The sequence below is a fragment of the Coturnix japonica genome, chromosome 9 (genome assembly GCF_054131305.1).
Source record: "Coturnix japonica strain WE chromosome 9, WE-NBRP24, whole genome shotgun sequence".
In the NCBI taxonomy this organism is placed as follows: domain Eukaryota; kingdom Metazoa; phylum Chordata; class Aves; order Galliformes; family Phasianidae; genus Coturnix; species Coturnix japonica.
Genome location: NC_140671.1, coordinates 17,484,239 through 17,501,862, shown reverse-complemented (window position 1 = coordinate 17,501,862; position 17,624 = coordinate 17,484,239). Strand labels below are relative to the sequence as shown.

General features: G+C 44.3%; 1 protein-coding gene across 1 annotated transcript; it reads left to right on the top strand.

The window, feature by feature from the left end:
- Nucleotides 1-12,464: 12,464 nt before the first annotated feature.
- On the top strand, nucleotides 12,465-16,154 carry LOC146759711 (myosin-binding protein H-like). Its single transcript, XM_085509852.1, has 5 exons — nucleotides 12,465-12,468; nucleotides 12,535-12,696; nucleotides 15,304-15,570; nucleotides 15,997-16,045; nucleotides 16,151-16,154. Exons 1-5 carry the CDS (start codon nucleotides 12,465-12,467, stop codon nucleotides 16,152-16,154), a joined length of 486 nt encoding a protein of 161 aa, XP_085365978.1.
- The last annotated feature ends 1,470 nt before the right edge of the window (nucleotides 16,155-17,624 follow it).

The window sequence follows — 17,624 nt, the reverse complement described above, 5'->3', positions numbered from 1 at the left end:
GCACAGGCTGCCCAGGTAGGTGGTGGGATCCCTGGAGGTGTTCAGGAGCTGTCGAGATGTGGCCCTGATGGATGTTATCAGGGGGCATGGTGGGGTGGGTTGGGGTTGGAATCAAAGGAGGACCCCCATGTATTTCATCGGGAAGCACTACTGGTAATAAGACCTTTGGAGCAAATCCTGGTAGGGCCACGCTCAGCTGGTCCAGTCTGGAGGCTGTTTCTCCTTACTGCAGTATCTGCAGTGAAAACCAGCAGCTGCTTTTGTGTGGTTGGGCTCACATCCAGCAGTGGTGACAGGACTACAATGATAAGAGACAGTTCCTGAAAAAATGAATGAAATTTGACTGTATGATAGGATGGAGTTAAATGTATTGACAGGATCTCAGCCATCCCAGTGTCCATCAGCTGGCTCTCGAGCTCCTAAATACAGGCATTCTGTAGAACGTTGTTGAATTTGTATTATACATGCGTGTTCTTGGAACTGCAGAACAAATGCATGCATAATCCAGACTTTGATTTTAGCAGCTCTGACTGCGCTGTCTCAACAGACCCAACTCAGTTGTGTGCGCTGTTTTGAAATGATATGTTAACAAGAAGTTGGAAAACAAGCTCAATTACCCTCAGTAAAATAGGACCGTGGACTTAGGCTTGAACTTTTGGCTAAGACAGTGGTGAGATTTTGAATCTTTGAAGTCAATTATTCCACTGTGTGTTAATAAGGGCCAGTTTTATCATCTAACTTTTGCACTCCAATTAATTTCCATAAAGGAATTCTTTTTTTTCTTTTTTCTTTTCAGTCCTAAGTGATATCTCTATCTTTTAGGCTTGATTTGTTTGCCAGGGGGTTACAGTGCAGTAATAGATACCCCCTCCATTGATTTCCTTCTAGTTTGCTTGTTCCAATTCTTTCCTCAGTTTTCCTATTTTAGACATTTTCTTGAAGCCTTGGGCTTCTTCCTTTGGCTCTGTCCCCTGTCCAGTGTATGTCCTTCAACTTGTGGAGATAAGGTAATCTGGTACGTGGTTTATAAAAGCTGCCAATTTGCCAGCTTCTGAATTAGAATCTAGCAATTAGAACTAGGATTAAACGTGCACGTTTGATCTTATGATAAATGAATGCCTCATGGTCACCAATGTCCCTGCAGTTCTTTACCATCATATGTATTTTGTGTCTTCATATTATGTTTCAGCACTGGCAAACTTCGTAATCAAAGAGACAAGTGGAGGAGTAATCAGGGCCGTTGCTGGAAAACAAGCTGAATTTGTTTCTGAGACCTCTGAAGCCAATGTCATGGTGAAGTGGTACAAAAATGGCAAAGAAATCAAGACCAGTAAGAAATTCACAATGGAAGATAAAGGGAAACTGCATAAGCTTGTGGCTTCAGCTGTAACGAAAGAAGACGAGGGAACATACATCTACACAATTGGAGATGACACTCTGATTTTTGATTGGAAAGTCTCAGGTAAGTTTGTGAGGCAAACATAGGATCACAATCCATGTAAAGCACTTCAGACTTAATTCATTTTATTTGTCCAACGCTGTGGGTTTCCAGTATTTAGGACAAAGATTGCATAGCTCTATTGAAGCAATTCTGACCTTCCTGTTGTCCCTATGCAAATCCACAGTATGAGCAAATAATGTAACTGTGTTGTGATGAATTCAAGACAGCCTTAGCTCCAGCTGGGGCTGGAGTCACGACTTGAGCCCTGACATCTGGGCTTCATTCATCTAGTTCATGTATTGCCTCAGCACTTACATCATCTTTAAACCTATGACTGAAATGGTCCTAAGTTATTAGCATGGGAATCCTGTCTCCTCTTTGGACAAATTAAACTCCACATTTGGAGAGTTGAGTGTCTCCTGCTGTACCCGAAGGACATTGTGATCTCTGAGGTGTCTCCCTGAGGTGCTGTAAGCACAGCCATTAGCTCATAGTGCAAGTAAAGCACTGTTAGGTCAAGCCTGGAGGAGTAATGCTTGTCACTGACATGTTCCTGTTCAGGGTGGAGCTGGAGGGTAAAATAACACAAGAAATTGTCATTGAAATTCAAGATCTGTGAAATTCAGCTGGTTGCATTCACAGAACCTGGCGTTAAGATCTGTTTTCTGTTTTATATCTTGAGCCTATTTTCCATAACCCAGTCCTCATTTATGAACTGAAGCTCTACTGAAAGCCTTTCGCTGTGTATGCTCATGCTGCAGTGCAGCGCTTGTGACCTTTAACAGCACATTCACGTTCCTCTGATCACAGGATCCTTATGGTTGATTAAGACCCTCTAGTCCGACTGCTCACCCATCACCACCGTGATGCTCACCATCAGCTTAGCTAAAAACTCAGCAGAGATGATAGATCAAGCACAACACTGGATTTGGGGTGGCTAGAGATTCCTAAGATATTGAAGGATTGCTTGCAGGTGGTGTTGGCTCAGGTATTCACCCTGCATCCCACCTGCTGTTCTGTTTGGTTGAGAATCATGCATTCTGCAATTTCACTTTGTAATTCAAAGACCCTGGCTTTATCTGTTGAAAAACTGATCTAAAACAAGCCAAGAAGACTCCGTTGGAACTGGTTGATGCAGAACAAAGGCATCCCCAAAGGACAAGTTGCACTGTTTGATGAACATTATTGGATGAGAGCTAAGCTAAGATTTAAAAAGTTCTGGGGCTGTCTCTGAGCATCAAATACAGAGGAAGCCTGCATGATTCCCTGAGAATGGATACCTCCTACTTTGGTGTAGGGTTAAGGGAACACTAGCAGTAACTCCTATCACAAAATGTCGCATGGCTCAGACAAAATGCCATCAAGAGGGCTTAATTAGGAGCACCAAATGGTCGCAAGATGGTCTTAGGGCAGGGAAGTAATCTATCTATGTGATATTGATTGATGCTATTAGTTCTTAACAGCTTGACTCTAGAAGGACTGTTGTTCTTTGGTCACCTAGTTATAAAAGAATAAATGGCTCCTGTCTATTACAATTTTTAATGCATTTTTTGTTCACTGATGCCATAAATGTTCCTGGCATAGTAATTGGCCTTGGTATATTCAGTGACTGAAAGCAACAGTTGTTGCTCTAAGAAATGCAGTACAAAGCTAGGTCTGCCTGTAGCTGACAGCCATCAGCTTGCTCCTCAGGCAGGTTCTGTCTGTGTATGGGAGATCACAATGTGAACCACTGATTGATCAGCTGAGGCAAGTGTGGGGTCAGCTGTGGGAGCACAGGTGAAAGTTATGTAGCTGTGCTCCCTGGAGGGGTGGAGTTCGACTCCACCTCCTCTGAGACCTCATTTAAGGGCTGACCCTCACTGAGGCAGCATCTCTTGGAGATTGCTCACCAGGGAGGATTGCCTCAGCTCTGGTGAGTTCCCTTTTCCTTATATCTTCTGTATTTCTACCATTTTGCTTGTAATTGCTATCCTTGTTAATACCAGCATAGTTATTGCCAATACATTTGGCGAGCCAGGCAGGAGCCACTGACTTGGCATCTAGAAATATAAGGAAAAAAAAAAAATGTCCTTTGTGTGGAAAATCTTTAATTGGTACAAGGGGGAGAAGACCACCCCCTTAGGGACATGCCTTCCTGGACAAATTCCAGGTTTTGAGGCGTCCCCATATTACCAATTAGCAACAATTATTGAACAATGGGGCCCTTTAAGAGTACCAAATAACATGGACGCCTATTGTCTAACTGATTACTTTCTAGGACTACAAAAAGATATCTTAATTACAAAAGAAAAGCGAATGGCTGCATCTATGGCAGCCTGGCCATTATTAAATGCTTTAAATCGGGCAGAGATAAAATCAAACAACATTGCACATGAAAATGAATTGTTAAAGGCCCGTATTGAAAAATTGGAGGGTGAGAACAATCTATTGACAGGAAAAAAACCGTCATTTTCTTCCTCCAACCCTCAAATTAGATACATTTCATTTAATGACGATCAAGATCCTGAAGAAATGAATCAAAATAAGATCACTAAATCTGATCTAGAAAAACCATCTGAGACGGACTCACTAGAAGTCCGTCCAGTAATAACTCAAAAAACAAAGAAAATTCAAGATCGACCATCAGGAGTGCCTCCTGATCAATGGCCCCCTGCCGAATCTGTTTTACATGTAACAGCCCGTCCATATACGCCTACTGAACTCATGGACCTAGTGCAACGATTTAGGCAAAGGCCAAGGGAAAGTGTTCCGGCTTGGTTATTACGGTTATGGGATTCAGGGGCAGATAGTGTACTGGTTAGTGGCCCCGAAGTATCTAAGTTGGCCACAATAACAGTACATCCTGCCCTTCGGCAGAGACTGTATGCTGGGACTCAGTTCCCTGAAGAAAACCATTCAATTGTAGAATGGATAATGGCTGCTTGCCGCATGGTGTGGACAAATAAAACTGACATGCCAGTAAACACAGGGATGTGGTCTTCTATGGAAGACCTTCAAAATTATATACGCGAATTAGGTATGAGAGAGGCTATCTACGAAGACACATTCGATAGCCCTGATATGGTTAAATTTTCTGCGGGAATGAGGGACCTAATTTTACAGTAAGCACCCTCTCATATGTATGGAACCTTGGTTTCCATACTTAATCCAGTAGTATCCGCAGAGGCAGTAGTCCAACAAGCCGCCCAATTGGTAGCAGACCTCGGAGAAACTGAGCGTTTATGAGCTAAGCGCAATATCAGGGTGATTGAGGATGCCGAGGCTTTTCCAATAGTGCGAGCCAGAAGATCGGCCCCGCGAACTTCTCGGGCAGGACCTGTTAGGGTATCCCGGAAACAAATGTTTAATGATCTGCTCCGGGCAGGCGTTCAGTTTTCAAAAATTGATGGGCAGCCCAATCAGGTTCTCCTTCAGTTGTGGAAGCAACTGAAGGATGAACAAAAATTTCAGAATAAACCCAAAAGGCCAGGGATAAGATTTATAGAGCGGCGACCAACAACAACATGGAATTTAGAAGATTTTATAGTTCCAAATAGGAAAAAGAAGCCACCTCAGGTGCCTCGGGTTACGACACCGGAGGTATCGGAGGTAAAAGACTTGAATCTGGCTCAGTTCATGGCTTGACGAGGGATGTCAGTCCTCCTAGGGCCTCTAGACGGGACCGGAGGCCCTATGTGGAACTGACGATATACTGGTCCCGAAAGAATATACAGAAGGTTATGGCCCTAGTTGATACCGGGGCAGAGACATCTATAATATATGGAGACCCAACTAAATTTAAAGGTAATAGAGTGATGATTGGAGGTTTTGGGGGACAAACCATTCCGGTCACCCAAACCTGGGTAAAACTGGGGGTCGGGCGTCTTCCACCACGGGAGTACAAGGTATCCATTGCCCCAATTCCAGAGTATATATTAGGAATTGATATCCTGTAGGGTCTGGCTCTCCATACAACAGTGGGAGAGTTCCGATTGCGGCAGAGATGCATTAGTATCCGGGCAATCCAGACAATATTGAGAGGCCATGCAAAACATGAGCCTATTTGTTTGCCGAAGCCACGCCGGATTACTAATGTGAAACAGTACAGACTCCCGGGTGGGCAGGATGAAATAACAAAGACGGTGCAGGAATTAGAAAGAGTGGGTATTATAAGGCCTGCACATAGCCCATATAACTCCCCAATATGGCCAGTGCGAAAACTGGATGGAACATGGAGGATGACAGTAGACTATAGGGAATTAAATAAGGTCACGCCACCTGTTCATGCGGCTGTACCCAATATTGCCTCCCTAATGGACACACTAAGCAGGGAAATCAAAACATATCACTGTGTCTTGGATTTGGCGAATGCATTCTTCAGTATTCCAATCAGTGAAGAATCGCAAGATCAGTTTGCATTTACATGGGAAAGGAGGCAATGGACTTTCCAGGTCCTACCCCAAGGGTACGTACATTCGCCCACTTTTTGTCATAATTTAGTGGCACGTGATCTGGCTAAGTGGGAAAAGCCAAATAATGTCAATTTATATCATTATATTGATGACCTCCTGTTAACATCCGATTCGTTAGAGGCGGTGAGACAAGCAGCAGATTTGTTGATAGCTTACCTGCAGAAAAGAGGGTGGGCTATAAACCCACAGAAGGTGCAAGGTCCGGGGCTATCTGTAAAATTCCTGGGAGTAATTTGGTCCGGGAAAACCAAAGTACTACCCAGTGCGGTAGTAGATAAAGTCCAAGCGTTTCCAGTCCCTACAACATCAAAACAATTGCAAGAATGTTTGGGTATATTGGGGTATTGGCGCTCCTTTATACCTCATTTAGCTCAGCTATTAAGGCCATTATACAAGCTTACAAAGAAGGGTCAATCATGGAATTGGGGAAAGATAGAACAGGATGCTTTCCAACAGGCAATACTGGCAGTTAAACAAGCTCAGGCGTTGGGTATATTTGATCCGACCCTCCCAGCTGAACTAGATGTTCATGTTACTCAAGATGGTTTTGGCTGGGGCCTGTGGCAACGCCAGAGTTCTGTTCGAACCCCCATTGGATTCTGGTCTCAGGTTTGGCACGGAGCAGAAGAACGATATAGCATGATTGAGAAACAGTTATTGGCTGCCTATTCGGCATTACAAGCAGTAGAGCCGATAACGCAAACAGCAGAGGTCATAGTTAAGACTTCATTACCAATCCAGGGGTGGGTGAGAGATTTGACTCACCTTCCTAAGACGGGGGTGGCCCAAGCACAAACGGTGGCACGATGGGTCGCCTATCTAAGCCAGAGAAGCAGTCTGTCTTCATCTCCACTTAAAGAAGAACTACAGAAGATCCTAGGCCCAGTGACGTATCACAGTGATACATCAAAAGAACCGATGGTTGCTCCACCAGAGAAGAGTCCCGTTCAGGAAGGAAGATATCCTATTCCTGAAGATGCCTGGTATACGGATGGGTCCAGCAGAGGCAACCCGAGCAAGTGGCGAGCAATAGCATACCATCCCTCTACTGAGACCATCTGGTTTGATGAGGGGGATGGTCAAAGCAGCCAATGGGCAGAATTGCGAGCCGTGTGGATGGTTATAACTAAAGAACCTGGTGACGGCGTCCTGAACATCTGTACAGATAGTTGGGCTGTGTACCGGGGGCTCACTCTGTGGATTACGCAATGGGCTACCCAGGAATGGGCTATCCACGCCCGACCGATTTGGGGTAAAGACATGTGGGTAGACATTTGGAATACGGTCAAACACAGGACAGTATGTGTCTACCATGTCTCTGGTCATCAACCCTTGCAGTCACCAGGAAATGATGAAGCTGACACACTGGCCCGAATCCGATGGATTGAGAATTCACAATCTGAAAATATTGCCCGTTGGTTACATCAGAAGCTACGGCATGCTGGACAGAAGATAATGTGGGCAGCTGCTAAAGCATGGGGGCTGCCTGTACAACTATCTGATATCGTTCAAGCATGTCAGGATTGCGATGCTTGCTCAAAGATGAGACCGAGACCGTTGCCTGAAACAACATCCCACATTGCTAGAGGATATAGTCCTCTTCAGAGATGGCAGGTCGACTACATTGGGCCCCTCCCTCGGTCTGAGGGGGCGAGATATGCCCTGACCTGCGTTGACACTGTAAGTGGACTGCTGCAAGCCTATCCTGTACCAAAGGCAAATCAAGCATACACAATTAAGGCACTTACTAAACTGATGTCTGCATACGGGACACCTCAAGTTATCGAGAGTGACCAAGGGACTCACTTCACTGGAGCGATGATACAGCGCTGGGCAGAAGAAAACAACATTGAATGGCGATTCCACCTGCCATATAACCCAACAGGGGCAGGCCTTATTGAACGTTATAATGGTATCCTTAAGGCTGCCCTGAAAACAGACTCTCAGTCCCTGCAGGGGTGGACAAAAAGATTATATGAAACCGTGCGGGACCTGAATGAAAGACCTCGGGATGGCAGACCCAGTGCCCTGAAAATGTTACAAACTATATGGGCCTCCCCTCTTAGGATCCAAATTACAGGCACCGATAATAAGGTAAAACCGCAGGTTGGTACTGAAAATAATCTTCTGCTCCCTGCCCCTGAGAATTTAGAACCGGGAATCCATAAGATAAATTGGCCTTGGAAGGTGCAGGTAGGACCCAAATGGTGTGGCCTACTTGCACCTTGGGGGAGATTATTGGAGGTGGGAGGTTCAGTCACCCCCTCGATGATAGGTACATGGCCTACTGACATCGTGGTCAATACTCCGGCCTTTATTGCTAAAGGAACACCTATTATGTCCCTCTGGCAGATCAAGACTCCTCCTCTGGTGCCAGATATAGTTATACAGCCACAGATATCTGGCCAGAGGGTATGGTATCGGAGGCCGGGACATAATCCAGTACAAGCAGAAGTATTGACCCAAGATAAGAATACGGCCTGTATCTTGCCCTGGAGGGCGGATCTTCCCCTCCTAGTACCCTTGAAACATCTATATTACTCCCCTTAAGATTGATTCTAAGCCTCTAGGACCATTACTCTGGACTGATGAAACGCAGACGGACCTGCGCTTCAAGATGATTTGTCTCCGGTAACATCTATCAAGCACTGGCCCATGGAAGATCATAAACACCCATCCAATCATCATCATTTGAATAATATCAACATCTAATGCGACGGGAGATTGTATCAGCGTCGTGATTGGGTCTCTGTAATAAGGGGAACTCACCTAATCATTGGTTCACGTTGTGAAGGGGTGGAGTGTATGGGAGATCACAATGTGAACCACTGATTGATCAGCTGAGGCAAGTGTGGGGTCAGCTGTGGGAGCACAGGTGAAAGTTATGTAGCTGTGCTCCCTGGAGGGGTGGAGTTCGACTCCACCTCCTCTGAGACCTCATTTAAGGGCTGACCCTCACTGAGGCAGCATCTCTTGGAGATCGCTTGCCAGGGAGGATTGCCTCAGCTCTGGTGAGTTCCCTTTTCCTTATATCTTCTGTATTTCTACCATTTTGCTTGTAATTGCTATCCTTGTTAGTACCAGCATAGTTACTGCCAATACAAGTTCATAGCACTGTCAGGAAATGTGAGTGGGAAAGCTGTCCTCAACGGTACAGTCCAAAGACTAATTTGGGCATTTGGGGAAGGCTGTGTAGAAAAGATTCATGTCTTAAATGTGCCTGTTTGCCTTCAATTCCAGAAGCAGAAGATGCTTTTATCAACAAGGAGAAGGTGCAGAAGGAGGTAAAGGCTGAACCAACAGAAAATGCCACACTGTGCTGTGAGGTGGCCCAGGAGAAGACGGAGGTGAAGTGGTACAAGGAGGGGAAACTGATCACCTCGGGCAAGAAGTTCAGGGTGGAGTCAGAGGGCAAACAGCGTCGGCTGGTGGTGAGCCAGGTGGAGAAGAAAGATGCAGGGGAGTACAGCTGCGAGGCTGCTGGCCAGAAACTCACCTTCAAGATTCATGTCACAGGTAAGACAGGTGTTGTATGAAATACAGCAGAGAACAGTAAAGTAAAATCTAGTTTCCATTATACAGTGATCCAGTTGCAGTAGTCTGTGCTGAGGTTTTTTCCCTATACTTGATTGCCTGGGTTTGTAGAAAGTATTTGGTTTCAGTATGACACAAAGACCTGTTTCAGTCTGTCTGTAGAACAATAATTACTGATATATGTACAGTGGAAGCAATATTCAAGATATTATTCAAATCTCTCCTGTGCCTGAGATCCCAAACTGTAATTCTTGTTCACCTAAATATTTGACTAAGAGAAGTATGTGCAGTGAGGCTGGAGTGCATGTTGTACGTGCAGCCTTTCGTGGCAGGAGAAGCAGGAACTTCTCCTAGTAGTACACTGCCTTTTTACTATGCCTTTATGTTGGAGGCTGCATCTGGATAGGTGAGTCTGCTACTCACAGTAAGAGACCTGGTAGAGCTGACTATTGCCAGAGCTCAAAGTAAGATAGATATCTGCAAATCACACACAAAGAACAAAGGACTGCGTTGGTGAGCATATTTCCTTTGTGCCTTCGACAGTCACAGTTGTGGCAATGGTAGAGGCCATGAGGAGTCTGTTCAGGAAGCCAGGAGTACTGTTCTGGGTCATGAAAAGGCAGCCAGTGGTTTGACTATCACATGTTTATGTGTTTTGATGTTACACAGTGGGTCTTAAGCAAAAGGAACTCAGGTTTTGGTTGCCTGCAGGTCAGATGTTCTTTTGGGTTCAATATGTTTGCATAGTGACTTGTAACCATGGGACTGGTGTTCAAGGACCCTCTTGGTTCCTTCAGTTCCTAGGTTCTTTCTTGCCTAGATTTGACACTTTGTTTCGACAGAAGAGCTGATATTCTCTAGTGAAGGCTATTAGTTTGGGCACAAGTGGTAACCTAAACCTGTTCCAACCTGTACGTACAAACCTGCAAGATGGTCTCGTTTCAGTCCTTCTGTTTTTCTTTTCTTCCCTCAGAGCCAAAACCTGTGTTTATAAACCAGGAGCAGGTGCAGAAAGAGGTGAGTGCTGCCCTGTCAGCAAGTGCCTCCCTCAGCTGTGAAGTAGCACAGGATCCAACTGGAGTAAAATGGTACAAGGATGGAAGACTGCTTGCCTCCTCCAGAAAGTTCAGAATGGAATCTGTGGGCAAAACACGGCGTCTGGTTGTGGAGCAGCTGGAGAAGAAAGATGCTGGAGAATACATCTGCGAGGCTGCTGGCCAGAAGATGACCTTCGAGCTGGAAACAACTGGTGAGCATTCAGAAATTCTCAGCCAGGATTTTGTAGCCTTGTTGTGAACTGGGTTTTTGGGGTGAAATCTCAGTTTTCTTTGCACCTGACAGTGTGAGAATTTGCTCTGGCCCTTTGTGTACCTCCCCGGTGCTCAGCTGTTCCTTCCCTTACTTGGGGATAACATCATTTATTCAAGGTGATGTCCAAACGGGCTTGTTAACAGTCCTCTGCAGTGCTTTAAGCTGTCATAGGTCAGCCAGAATTTATGCATGTTCTATAGCCATTCCTACATGTTGAAAACACTGCACTGTGCTTAAGCTTCAGCATATGTTCCAGTAAGTACAGTTCCATTAATTCTAGGGAATTGGGTGAATTAAGCATAGATCTGAAGGCTGCCTTTGCCCAGTGCAGAGATGGAAGGACTAATGTAGATTTGACTTGATATTTTCCCTTCTAGGATGGGAAGGAGCTCTGTCAAAGTAAAAAAGTGGGCATTACTTCCCAGGGAAGTAAGAGAAGTCTCATTATTCACAGGCGGTGAACTCTCATTTTCTCTCTCAGTCTGCAACCAGGCTGGGTTGCTGTTTCAGTACTGGCTGTTTTATGCAGGAACTCTGCTCCTGAGGTTAATCCAAGTTGTATCCAGGCCCTTCAGAAGGAAAGGGAAATAGCAGCACAGAAATATGGTCTGATTCTGACATAAATAAGTGCAGACCTAGAGAGTTAAAAGGGATTGTGTGATGTTCAAGGGACTTTGAAGCAAAGATGTCCCCTAGGTAAGATTTGTGGCTGACATTCCCCATACATTGTGGGCACACAAGCTAAGGAGAGACTAGTGATGAGCATGCAGAGAAGCCAATGGTTCAGACAGGTTTGTAGTGACACGACATTGTAGAGTTCTGTCTATTTCTCCTTGGCATAGTTTGGAAAATAAAGATGAGGTGATGGTGGTAACCAATATGGCTTCATCAAGGTCAAGCCATGCTTGACAAACTTGGTGGCCTTTCATGATGGAGTAACAGCATCAGTGGATAATGGGAGAGCAACTGACATCATCTACATGGACCTGTGCAGAGCATTTGATCCCATCCTGCATGACATCCTGGTCACCGAACTGGAGAAAAATGGTTTTGATGGATGGACCAGTTGCAGGATAGGGAACTGTCTGGATGGTCACACTCAGAGAGCTGCAGTCAATAGCTCAGTGTCCAGATGGAGGGTGGTGTTGGGACCAGTGTTCTTTAACATTTTTGTAGGCAACATGGACAGTGGAATCAAATGTAGCCTCAGCAAGTTTGCAGATGACCCCAAGCTGAGCAGTGCTGTTGATGTGCTAGAGGGAAGGGATGCTACCCAGAGGGACCTGGACAGGCTGGAGAGGTGGGCCCTTGGCAGCCTCATGAACTTGAGTGTGGCCAAGTACAAGGCCCTGCACCTGGGTCAGGGCAATCCCAAGCACAGGCACAGGCTTAGAGGAGAATGATTTGAGAGAAGCCTTGACCCTGAGGAGAAGAGTTGGTCTGGAGGAAGGTGTCCCTGCCAATAGCAGGGGGATTGGAACTAAATGACCTTAAAGATTCAGTCAGTTCTATTCTTTTTCTACCCTTAATTTTACTTAAAATATTTCAGAATAAATGAGATTCTGGTTTCCATGAAAACTGTTTGCAGGGAGCTCCATTGTAGCTAGTAGGTCTGTCTTTAAGTTCAAGGGCAATAATGCATTGACTGTGTTGAAGAGAGAAATGACTCAGGAATGGATGATGGTTTAGAATAAAACATAATCCTACTTATTTTCTATGCAAATATGTGTAAGGAAAAGATGCTGCACTCAGTTCTGGAAATACCCTGACAAATATGTCTCTACTGTTTCACAGCTGGAGATATCAAGATTGTTAAAGCACTGGAAGATGTGGAAGTGAATGAATATGGGAGTGCATCTTTTGTCTGTGAGATTTCACACGATGAGGTTCAGACCCAGTGGTACAAAGATGACAACAAGCTGAAGGCTGATGACAACATCAGAATGCAACAAGATGGTAGGGTGTAAGAGGGGGATCTTTCTCCTGAGTGGGGGGTGGGTTGGAGATCAAGCATATAAGACATCTGAAATGAAGTGAAGAAGGTTCAGAAGGGAGTTCCCCTTTTGTTTTGGGACTGAGGTTAGGGTGGAACAAGTGACATGGTGGGATGCTTAGTGTGGGAAGTGTGATGCTATCCCACCATCCCACACTGCCGGGAGCAGGTAGGAAATGAGTGCAGTTATTTCCAAAGTGGGGGTGAACAGGGCAGTCAGTTCACCTCTCCAAAGAGGTTTTGTCTGACAGTGAGTGTGATCCTTCTGTATCAGGTACTTTGAAGGTGACGGCGGCCACATTTGGTCAGTCCTTGTAGAAGCCATGTTTAGATTACACTTTGGTGGGGATGTGGATGTGGGGGAATGGGTGGTTTCATTGACATGAGAGAACAGGCAGTGATGCTGTGAAACCAGATGGATGATGCTCAGCCTGGCCATGTGCCTCAGAGCTCTTTGCTCAAGGAAGCCAAGTGTAGTTGTGGGTTTGCTCTCAAGAGCACAGTTTGGTAGGGATGAGCTGGCGGTTGGACTAGATGACCTTAGTGGTCTTTTCCAGCCTTAGTGACTCTGTGGTTCTCTGCTTCAGGAAAGAGCTACTCGCTGACTTACACACGTGTCCAAGTCAAGGATGCAGCAGAAATCAAATCTGTAGCAGAAAAGGCAGAATCTCGTGAATCTTGTGCCCATCTTACAGTTAAAGGTAATTATGCTTCTGATGACGATTTTGATTAAATTATCTTATGTTATAAACGAGCTAACATCCTTTGCTTTAATGTCAAGGAAGTTAAACACCACTAGGACCTTTCACAGAAATAAAAACTCCTACCTACCTACCTTTCTGCCCACAAAATATCCAGCTTCTCTTTTGGGATTTACTTTTGCTAAGTAAAACAGATTATTTTCTTAGGAGGTTGATTTTCTACGTTTAGACTTCAGATTTGTGTTTGAACGTTGAGGGATAAAAAACATAGCTTGACTTTTTCTTCATTTTCTCTTGCTGTTTGAAAAGAGCACAGGGTTGTTTTTGTTTTTTTAATATATACAATGTTAGGGTATATATATGATGTTAAGTGTGATAAAGAAAAGGGAGACATTTGAGTTAGCACACTACTCAAGAGTTCAGTCCCCAGCTTTGCCACTGTTACAATTATAAGGGCAAGAACATCCTGGAAAATGAATTTATCCTAAGTAGAGTCATTACATTTGAGCTACAGAGACCTTTACTAGGAGAAAACTTGTTGTTCTGAGCTAAGTTGCTGTATTTAACCAAAGTAATTATCAATGTCTGTGTTTCATTGAACCTGTACTCCATTTTGTAATGCGAGGTGTTTGATATCGGGATGGGAAGGTCATGCTTTGATTTGGATGTTGGACTGGGAATCAGAAGATCTGGGCTCTCTTCAGGTTGTCAGCCTTATTGTCTGACTTCTTAACATTCCTTTCTTTATATTATTTTTAATGATGTTTTAAGGCATTTTGAGTTGATAGGTGTAGTGTTCATGTGCAGTAATGCTGATGTGAGTAAGTAGGGTGATAATGTAAGGGTTTTTTACATTCCTTCTACATCTCTGCTTTCTCTTGTTCCATCCTTCTTAAAGAGCAATCCATTAAACTAGTAAAGGAGCTGTGTGATGAGGATGTGACTGAGCCTGAAAAAGCCAAGTTTGAATGCGAGATATCCATTCCATCTGTGAAACCTCCCAAGTGGTATTCCTACGTGGGGAAGTCTTACAGGCTGGCAGAAACTTGATTATGCAGCAAGAAGGCACCATCCACCAGCTGACCATACCGAAAACCACCACTGATATGACAAGCATGATTCAGTTCTCAATTGGCAAATCAAAATCCACAGCCAATCTGCTTGTCAGAGGTAACATATTCTGGCTTGGTTTACATCATGAAGATGAAGAATTAATTAACGTACAGTCTTCCTTCACTGGGGTCTTTGAAATATTTTGTGTGTGTCTGGAGGGTCTGCTCCATTTCCAGTTCAAAGTCGTTGGACACTAAATGAGACAGCTGCATCTCAGTAAAAGATCTGTTTGAATAGCTGTGATGTGCTTACTATTCAGATCTACAGAGCTGAGGTTTTGTCCTTGGCTATACCAAAGAAGTCAAATCAGGTGAAATTAATTGTATTTCTGAAGTAGACAAGTTTAAGTTTGGTAGCACCTAAATTTGATGCAGTTTGTCATTGATTTCATCTGAAAGAAACTTGCAAGCTTTTGCTTTATCTGCTGTTGTCCCCAGTGTAAGAGTCTCCATTCACATCCTAAAGTACTTGTTATATTTTCAACTCACTCTTATTTGAATAAAAGCCTCAACAAATGGGAGCAATTTAATAAGCACAGAACAAGAGCTGGACCTTGCATTTGGTAGATAATATACAGTATTACTTTATAGAAATGTAGTCAATGGCATTCCCTATAGACAATCATTTGTTTTATCTTTGGAGTGGTTCAAAAAACCATTGTGAACATGACATTAATTGGAATGGAATAGATGCAAGAGACTTTCCTCTTCTTCCAATTGTCCTCATCCTTTCTTCTCTTCCACCCCTGCTTTGCAGATTACCATATAGAAATCACCAGGAAGTTGGAGGACAAGACAGCTTTGGAACGTCATTCTGTCATCCTGTCCTGTGACTTCAGGCCTTCTCCAAAGGTTGTGAAATGGTTCAAGGGCCACACACCCATCGAGCCCTCTGAGAAGTACAAGATCAAGAGGGATAAGCATTCAGCAGAGCTCAAGATTCTGAAGCTGAAGCCCGATGATGCTGGTGTGTACAAGTGCAAGGCAGGAATTGCAGAGACTGAGGCCACGCTGACAGCTGAAGGTATGAGCAGGGAGGGTGGTCCCTTCCATGTCCTATTTCACCTCAGATTTCTCTTCTTGAGGTTGATTTCTGCCGTTCTCTACTGCTAACTTTATAAATGTATAGTCTTCACTGAGAAGATTACACAAAGATCATCTAGTCCAACCATTCTACCACATCCCAGTACGATTTATAGTAACAGTGGTAACAGTTCACCTTGTTTCCCCACAGCCCGCAATGTAGAAGTAACGAAGCACCTGCAGGATGTGGAAATTGAAGAAGAGAGCTCTGCTGTCTTCTCCTGCGAGCTGTCCCATGATGACGAGGACGTGGAATGGTTCCTGAATGGCAACCTCCTTTACACCAACAATTACAATGACATCAAGAACGTTGGCAATTGCTGTACACTGACAATGAAGCAGGTTAAGCCTGAGGATGCTGGCACAGTGACAGTGAAGTCAGACAAGGTATCAGAAAGCACACCTGAAGGTGATAGGTGGGTCTGATCACACCCCTCCTGGATGTAAGAGATGCTAAGGAGCTCCAGTTCATTCTATTGTGCAGCAGTCCTGCTTCTAAAGCTCACCTCTCTGGGGCTCAGATAGCCACCAAAGTCATGAGGGGCTTTCTTCCAGTGATTTATGGAATTAAGGATTTATGACTGCAGGGAGAGATCATTCAGTGTGTGTTTTGCCTCTGGGATGACTAATGACCAGGCTGTGAGCAACCTGATCTAGCTGTGAATGTCCCTTTTTATTGCAGGGGAGCTGGGCTAGATGGCCTTGAAGGGTCTCTTCCAATTCTAAGGGTACTGTGATTCTAATCTGCTCTCCCCAGCTATTAAGCTCTTTTACTCTATGCGCTCAGAGTTTGAAGGATTTCCTCTTTCTCCTTTCTTTTGCATTTGGTGGAAGTTTTTTCCCCAGTATAAACATCTGATGTGTGAAATAGAAGAGAGATAAAAGGAGTCAATAAAACAGGAAAATCAAAAGTGTTCAGCAGCTTATCCTCTTAATCCTGTGGCCTGCTGTATGAGCTCTGCTCCATGTGAGGGCAATGCCAGCTCTCCAGCTTTAGAAGAGCTGCATCCCAATTACTTCATATGATATCAGTCCCACCCACGGCAATGCAGGCTGTCCCTCCTGTTCCCTGTATTCTCCAACTGATTAGTTCAGAATTCCATAAAGTGCATTCAGTCAACACACATGAAACCACTTTAGGTTCTATATTGGTGTCGTCAGTACTGGTAAAGATTTATTTATCCCTCTTTAAAAATCTGAAAGCAACTGGAAATGTCTCAACTTCTGTATCACATTGTTCTGTTTTGCCTTTTTAATTGCAGAGAAGCCTGCTGTCTTCATGAAGTCCTTGGATGATGTTTTTGGTGAGGAGCGGGGTGTGATTAAATTGGAATGCGAAGTCTCTAAAGAGAAGGTCAAACCAGTGTGGAAGAAGGACGGTGTTCTGCTCACTTCTGGCAACAAGTATGAGCTGGTACAGTCTGGGAAGACCCTATGTCCCCATCCATGACCTCGAGAAGTCAGATGCAGGTTTCTATACCTGTGATATTGGCACTGATGTTGCCAAATCAAAGGTCGGCATTCAGGCTAAGTACTGTGGAAAGTAAAGGAGTGCTGAAAGCACATTCAGTGTGGTCACTATGTCTTACACCTATTCCCCCACGAGCCTTAATAGTTTCTACAATAGAAGTGTATTACTGCAATTTAGCACAGTGATGTCTGGAAAATTCCCATTGCTTTTGATGTAAATGTATCTCATTTTGCCATGAAAATCACCAAACACATCAAGAATGTCCTGGAAATGTTTCCTTTCTAAACATCCCTAAAATGGAGAAATGGTTTGAACACCAGTAGGGGTAGGATGGTAACAAATTAGCTAATAGAAACATTTAATTTCTTGTCATAGGCAAAACCCTTTTTCTCACGCAGCATCCTAGAGTTGTCCTCTCTGTTAGGTTGTTCCCTCTGTAGCTCATTGAATCTTCATTCTGCTCCATGGACTGAGCTGCTCTAATTGTAGTTCTTCCAGAGCGAAGACAAGGGATTCATGTCTCT